Raw genomic sequence first — 7,768 nt, 5'->3', positions numbered from 1 at the left:
AAAAAAGAAGTAAAAAAAATTTTTTTTTACATCACACCTTAATCAAAAAACGCTGGACGCATCACTTTCAAATGACATGGTGAAAAATTTCGGAAATGGTCGAATATAATCAAGAAAATTGCTCTTTTCCTTATAGACGTGATGAAAATTAAATATTTTTCTCTTTTTTTTAGGAAACTTGAAAAATCTAGTTCTTTAGTTTCTTTTTCTCACATTTTCATTTAGTTTTGTATCGTTTAGTTTATTATCAGAAAACGAACAACATTTTATTTCGCGAATAAATGTTGAAACCATTGGTTACAACATTTAGAAAGCAATTATTAATATAAGTTGTATAAAATCACAGCTTACTCCTGACTCACCTCGCGTGACTGCAATTGCGACTATAAGCAGATCTGCTCGCGCAGGAGCGAATCGCATTGACGTACAATCACATGTACAAATGGCAGTGAGATTGACTTGATTAGACTCCTGTGGGGACACGATTGTCTAGCCCATCTTTTTCATTTAAACATTGTTGATTCGCTTACATTTTTGCTTTGTATGACTCATCAGAATAAGACTGCTTTGCGTTAGGATAAGTGTCGTGCACTATCTGCTATCTCTAATTCAGTGTTTCTTAACCTTTTTGATATAATGGACCCCTTTTAAAAAATTTCAAGAAGTCACGGACCACCCCCCTGTGAAAAAAATAATTGCAAAAAACATCAATTATTAGAAAACATTTAATTTTATTATTTTAATAGTATACAAAATTTTTAATGTGAAGGTTGCTGCTGCTTTTCCTTAATTAATAAATTGAATTGGAGGATATTTTCGACAAAGCAACGTGCATATCATGTTCAACATTCAATCGATTTCGATGTTATGTTTGTATTGTCACAAGTGTGGTAAATTCCACTTCGCAAAGATACATTGTAGCAAATGGAATTATAGCTGCCACAGCTCGCTTTAGAAGCAATGGGTAGGCTTCCAAACATTTTAAAAATTAGGAGTAGTCAGCGGACCCCCAAAAACTAACTCATGGACCCCTTAGGGGTTCATGAACCACAGGTTAAGAAACCCTGCTCTAATTGAATGGATAAATATTGGAGAGCACTTGGTCTAATGACCTAGTGGCTAAACGACTAATATTTTATGAATAAAAGTAACTCATATTCAATAAAATTTTGAGTCACACTCCCTTTTACAGTTCTGCTGGAACTTGATATTGCAGTTTGAAATATTAGATAAATCATCGAACATTAGCCATATCATGCAAGTTGGGAAACCATTTTTTTAAATCAGAAAATCTATATTTTTTTTATTCGAACAATAAACTTTTCAGACAACAGACATAGACAACACGAATAGACGATAACTTCAACATAGGATTAACTTGGACTCCGGGCATTCTGTTTACCAATTGCCCCATTATGGGATACGTAGACTCCACTTTAGAAAACACTAGAATACAATTAAATTGCAAAGCTTAATGCTGATCCTCTGTCGAAAATTCACGCACCCCTCCAAAATGATTCCAAAATAATATTAACTTAATGACCAGTGACAAAAATTTTACCCCTCATCCGCTGTGCAAGTTTCAGGACCCTAGCACAAGCGGATCTGAAGTTTCAAAGAGGAGCACAGACACACAAATGCTTTCGTTCACTAATATGTTTTGTTTTGATTAGACTAAATAAAAAAAATCTTTTCATTTCTTATTTATTTTTATTGAACATTGAATAATACTGTAGATATACACTTTAACATGTTGCTTCCTTTTCTGTAATTTCAATGCTTAGAACTTCTCTGAAAAATAATTTTTTTACAATTATAAAAATTCTTTTGAATTCGAATTTACATAAATAGGTTTGTCGTAGAAAGTTGGAATTAAGTTAGAAATATATGTTGTAAAAATATCCTTACCTGTTCTTATTTGTCGAGTCTCTGACATCTGTTAATAACCTACAAGATTAAATATAAATAAGCATTTTTCTAAAGTAACGAGGAAACCAATTATGTAATATAAATTGAATAATTGAAATTCTTAAATAAATCTTAGATTTAACTTTGAACAATTTTAAAAACTAAAATTAAATTTAAAAAGTTCAGTTAATAGTTTATTCGGTTAATTTATTCAATTATTCAAAAAATATTTCAAATTTCATTCTGCACTGAAGTTTTTGTAATATGTTAGTACTGTAAGTTAAAGCTTACAATTAAATATTTCTTTTAAATAATTAATTTCAACTTACGCTGCAGATCATGCCATCTTCGCAAGGACAAGCCACGCTGTAATTTTCGCCGCTGTTTGGTCGTTCACATGGTTCACCTGAATATTTAAGAATGGAATTAAAATAATATTAAAAATGAATGTGTGTAGCTTATTACTAAAAAAAATTATACTAAAATTTATGAATTTTTATAACTCTCAGAAAAATAATAAATGCAAATGATATATTTAGAACATTTCAGTTGCAAGATCGGCACTAGACTTTGCTGTCTTTTAATATTTTATTTCTATGATGCGCCTAGGAAAATGAATCCCTTAAAAAATGAATAAATGCAACTGATAGATTTAGAGAAAGTCAAGAGTCACTAGACTTTGCGACCCTTTTAATGTTATATTTCTATGGTGCTAATGCCCCTAGGAAAATGAATCATCTAAGAAAATGAATAAATCTAACTGATTGATATAGAGCAGTTCAGTTGCAAGATCGTCACTAGATTTTTGAAGCATTTTTAATATTTTATTTCTGTCGTACACCTAGGAAAATGAATCACTTGAGAAAATGAATAAATGAAACTGATAGATATAGAGTAGTTCAAGATGAAAAGCACCAGTAGACTTTGCGACCCTTTTAATGTTTTATTTCATTCTGTTATTGCTTTCTATTATTGAATAAATGTAGGCATATATTATTGAGATAAATATGGTTTCTCTTTTCGAATTTCATCCGTAAAAACTTACAACTTGATTTTATAAACCATCTATAATATTTTATAGGGGTTCTTTTAATATTCTATCTCCCATGCACCCCTAGGGAAAAAAACTTCTTAAGTCCCTCTTTTATTCTCTACCCATTAAAATAAATGTAGTTTTACTTCTTTCATAGTTTTATTCCTAACCTTTTATTTTTTGACGGTTTATCCCACGAATATTATACTGTTTCATTTAATGTAGACATCATTAAGGATTCTTAGTAATGTAGAATTCTGCGTTTAAGAGCCGTACTTAAATTGCCGTTTAAAGTCGTTTAAATAAATCTTATTTTCTGAACCAACACTTTTGAATGTAATAAAGTTTTTCTTTTTACTAAGGCCCCTTAAAATATGTAGGAACTACTGTCTTCTTTTCAATTTCATTTATATAATAAAACTAAAATAATATTTGTAAATTTCCATACAAGGAATAAACTCATAAAAGAAAAAAAATCGATAATTATTAAAAATTAAAATTTGCAATTCAAGCGGGGCCCTTGAAATTTTTATCTCAACTTTCAGGTACAAGTCAATCAACTGTTTCGGTTTAAAGTTCGTTTATTCCTTTGACGGAGATGGAACACCGGTGTCTCTTTGTTACATTTATTCTGACTCTCTAATTACAAGCAAAAGTGCATTTCGGTATTTACAGAATAAAAAGATTTTTTTAATTCTGAGAAACCGGAACAAGCGCATTTCATGTATCTCGGTATTTACAGAATAAAAAGATTTTTTTATTCAGAAAAACCGGAACAAGCCCATTTCGTGTATTTCGGTATTTACAGAATAAAAGAAAAAATTTATTCCAAGAAACCGGAGCAAGCGCATTTCGTGTATTTCGGTATTTACAGAATAAAAAGATTTTTTTATTCTGAGAAACCGGAACAAATACAGGATACTTGATTCATTCGGTTAATTGGCATCTGGATAAATGACACTCTACTGTACTAACCTTCTTTAGACAGACGTATGCAAACCCTGTGGTAGAATGATCCTTTGCAGCATTCGCCTTCTCCGCAACCAGGCAACTCACCACAGTATTCAACACCAACAGCTATCTCCACCTGTAATTGATATCAAAGCAAAATATCACTTATAAATATTGTAGTTCAGTGTCTGTTGCAAGGTTGTGGAATCGGAGTTGAAGAGTTAGAGTCGAAAAATGTTTTTCATGAAATCGGTGTAGGAAAAACTTTTTCAACTCCAACTCCTGATGACTTAAAGTGAGAACTTTAAACCATTAGAGAAGTTAGGTCTTTATGAAATAAGAATAAAAAGTTTGATCTTATGAAGATTATTCAGGCACATATTTATAAGTATGCGAACAAAAGCATTGCTCAAATTTATATTGTTACAAATATTTAAATCATAACTTACACTTTATAAAAAAGTTTAGTGTACTCCACACCAAAAATTTTGTCAACCACTTACACCAATAATCTTTTGCACAACTTGATGTAAAAATAACCGTCAACAATTGTGTTGTTCAATAACTTTAAAATTTATAAATACAGTAAGATTCAATAGAGTTATTTTTATAATTAATATAAGTACGAATCAATATAAAGTACGAATCATAAGTTTAGAATGTATATAGACACAAATTCTTAAAATAAAATTAGTATGTAAATCAAGCTTATGCGTATCACAGCGAAAAAACTAATACGAATTCGAACTAGACTTAACAAAACGGAAGCGGAGAGAAATTGTATTATACAGGGTCTTTATAATTAAAGTTCCATTTTGAAATGGCTATAAAAATAAAACTACCCGACCAAATGTCATCAAACTTGGTAAATGTCTATAAAAGGTCATGGGATTTTAGTTCCTGCAAAAAAATTTAAAAAAAGTCAAAAATTTACCACCAGCGGAGAATGGCGCTGTATGCAATAGTGTTAAACAAATGTGAAATATGCAAATTTGTTTTACACGTAATGTGACTTTGCAGTTATAAAAGTGAGGCGCCTTGTCTGAGTTGTCAGTGTTCTGAGTCGACAATGTCTGTTACCATGCAAGACCGTGCTTTGCTCGTGAAATGTGACTATGAATGCGACAGCAATGAACGGAGGGCTTTACAAAAGTTCCGTACTGTAAGAGGAAAACGCCGAGGTTCAATGACACCGCAAGATTTACGGCAAATTTACGGTAAAAGCCGTGTAAAACAAATTTACATCTTTCACATTTGTTTAACACTATTGCATACAGCGCCATTCTCCGCTGGTGGTAAATTTTTGAACTTTTTTTTTTTTTTTGTTGTTGCGGGAACTAAAATCCCATGACCTCTTATAGACATTTACCAAGTTTGAGGACATTTGGTCGGGTAGTTTTATTTTTATAGCCATTTCAAAGTGGAACTTTAATTATAAAGACCCTGTATATAAAATAGCCGTCAGCAATTTTGCTGTTCAATTACTTTAAAATTTATAAATACAGTAGGAATCAATAGTGTTATTTTATAATACAATATAAAGTACGAATCATAAGTTTGGAAGTATATATGCACAAATTCTTAAAATAAAATTAGTTTGTAAATCAAGCTTATGCGTATCACAGAAAAAACTAATACGAATTCGAACTAGGCTTAACAATACGGACGCGGATAAAAAGTATACATTATAAAGTCCCTTAATACTGTTTTCAGAGATTTAAAAATCAAATAATAATTATCCTTATTACGCAATATTATCGTTGAGAACAACAACAAATTCAGGCCACCCCATTCCAGATTGTGAACAAACTACTCGCAATATTCTACTGCCGTTTCTTAATATTCAATGAGCGCCAACATTGGTGTCATCGTGTATTCTCGCATATTGTAAAAACGTGAGAGTTAGGTGTGAGATTTCTCAATTTTAGGTGTTTTGATTCAAATTTCCCCCTTTCAATCGTATATGGGTCGATTTGGTGTTAACCCGGAATAAAGTGTTCCTTCATGCAATTTTTGATGTTGTTTAATATTATATGTGAAAAGATAATAAACCACAGTTTTCACAGTATCAAATATTTAATTTATCACATCTGAATGTTTTTGAGCCTATATATGATCACGCTATTGAAAAGTAATAATAATAGTTTCATAATAATAATAAATTCCAAAGCAAAATTATTTATCTCACTTGAAATTTTTATTTAAATGAATTCTATACATCATTTGTAATAGTTTTCTAGTTCCAAAATATTTCTTAAAAAATCTTTTTCTAATAAGATGTACCCAAATTTGCGGAGGTGTGTGTCATATATTGATTTCTACCTCTTTTCTTATAATGCAAACGTGCTTTCAGAGAAGTCTGGAATTTTGAGTCGAAAGTATTAACAACCGACTTCACGGCTCCGGTTTATGATCAGTACATTTGATTGTTAGCCAGTTTGTTGAAAGTGTTTAAGTATTTTATGCAATCCAAAAGAGTATTGAAAAGCCATTGTTCTATTCACACCTATACTGTGTTTTACCTATACTATTTTCTATTCATACCTATACAAGTATATATTATACCTATACAAGTATACCCATACCTATACAAGTATATATTATACCTATACAAGTATACCCATACCTATACAAGTATACCTATACCTATACAAGTATACCTATACCTATACAAGTATAAGATATTTTATGTTTTCTGAATGCTATATTTTATTTAATGTTAAATAATTCAAAACTCAACAACGTCAAAAATTTAGAATTTTGTAACAATAATTAAAACAATTAGCAAAATCCAATTAAATTTAATCCAGATAAAAAAAAATTCCATTTTATCGCATTAGTGAGTTTTTTTCTTCTTTTTTTCAAATGCATTTTTAAATAAACATCGAAGTTATGACAGAAAGACAGAATGTTATGTTAAAAATGACAGAAAAGCGATCTCCTTTTTTGTCATTGCTTAAACCTTGTGTCTTAAGAGAAGACAGAATTTATGATCTTGACTTCAAAACTAAGAAAAAAATAAAAGAATGTTGAAAATTTCAATAAGACTAAATAAAAGCTCTCTTAGAAAATCTCATATATATTCACATCATATTCACTTTTATCACAGAAAATCTCATATATCTCATAGAATACATCATTCCACTAAACTTTTTGATTAAAGAAAAAAATATATGTAAAATTTCTGATATACAAACAAAAACGTTTCTAAAATTTCTCCCCTACCTAAAGAAAAAAATAATTTAAAACTTCTGTAATTCTACTAATTATATTTTAATACACAATGAGTTGTCATATGAGAAAGTTATATATTTAACAAACAAAACAAGTGTAATTGCAAACTATAAAACTGTAAAAATTTTATAAATTTTGCACATTTGAATTGATATTCAAAAACTGAAAACCATAAACGCATTTCAATGCTGTATTTTCTTTTAAACTCAAGGAAAATGCATAGTTTGATTCTACTATTTCCTATTTATAAATCCTAATTTTGAAAGAAAGATAAAAACTGAATAAATAATCAAAATTTTAGAAAAAAAAATTGAATTTGAAAAAAAAATCAAAAATTTTAATTAATATCAAAAATTTAACATATATATTAAATATGCATGCATATATAATTGATTAATCTAAATATCCTAATTTATTAGACATAAATGTATATTAAATAAGTACAATTACAAAATATTCAACGAATCAAATAACTATTAGTAAAGCTGAAATTTAAAAAAGAATAATTATATAGTAATCTTTACTCACAGCACAGACTACAAAAATCAAAGCTGCTATGTATTTCATTTTGTTGAAATCAGTTTTTCCTTACACAGATAAAACTAAAATTCCAAAACCACTGCAGCCCCTATTTATCAGAAT

At 29.5% G+C, this 7,768-nt stretch overlaps 1 protein-coding gene across 1 annotated transcript; it reads right to left on the bottom strand.

Moving 5' to 3' along the window:
• Positions 1–1,690: 1,690 nt before the first annotated feature.
• On the bottom strand, positions 1,691–7,718 carry LOC107453382 (U9-ctenitoxin-Pr1a-like). The gene is made up of 5 exons (XM_016070203.4): positions 7,655–7,718; positions 3,917–4,028; positions 2,238–2,314; positions 1,909–1,947; positions 1,691–1,791 (listed from the first exon to the last, which is right to left on the bottom strand). Exons 1-4 carry the CDS (start codon positions 7,691–7,693, stop codon positions 1,915–1,917), a joined length of 261 nt encoding a protein of 86 aa, XP_015925689.2. The 5' UTR covers positions 7,694–7,718; the 3' UTR covers positions 1,691–1,791; positions 1,909–1,914.
• Between the last annotated feature and the right edge of the window lie 50 nt (positions 7,719–7,768).

The sequence above is a fragment of the Parasteatoda tepidariorum genome, chromosome 2 (genome assembly GCF_982258835.1).
Source record: "Parasteatoda tepidariorum strain Cologne lab strain chromosome 2, Ptep-v5.0, whole genome shotgun sequence".
Lineage (NCBI taxonomy): Eukaryota > Metazoa > Arthropoda > Arachnida > Araneae > Theridiidae > Parasteatoda > Parasteatoda tepidariorum.
The sequence above is the reverse complement of the archived record's forward strand: the minus strand, read 5'-3'. Positions and strand labels throughout refer to the sequence as shown.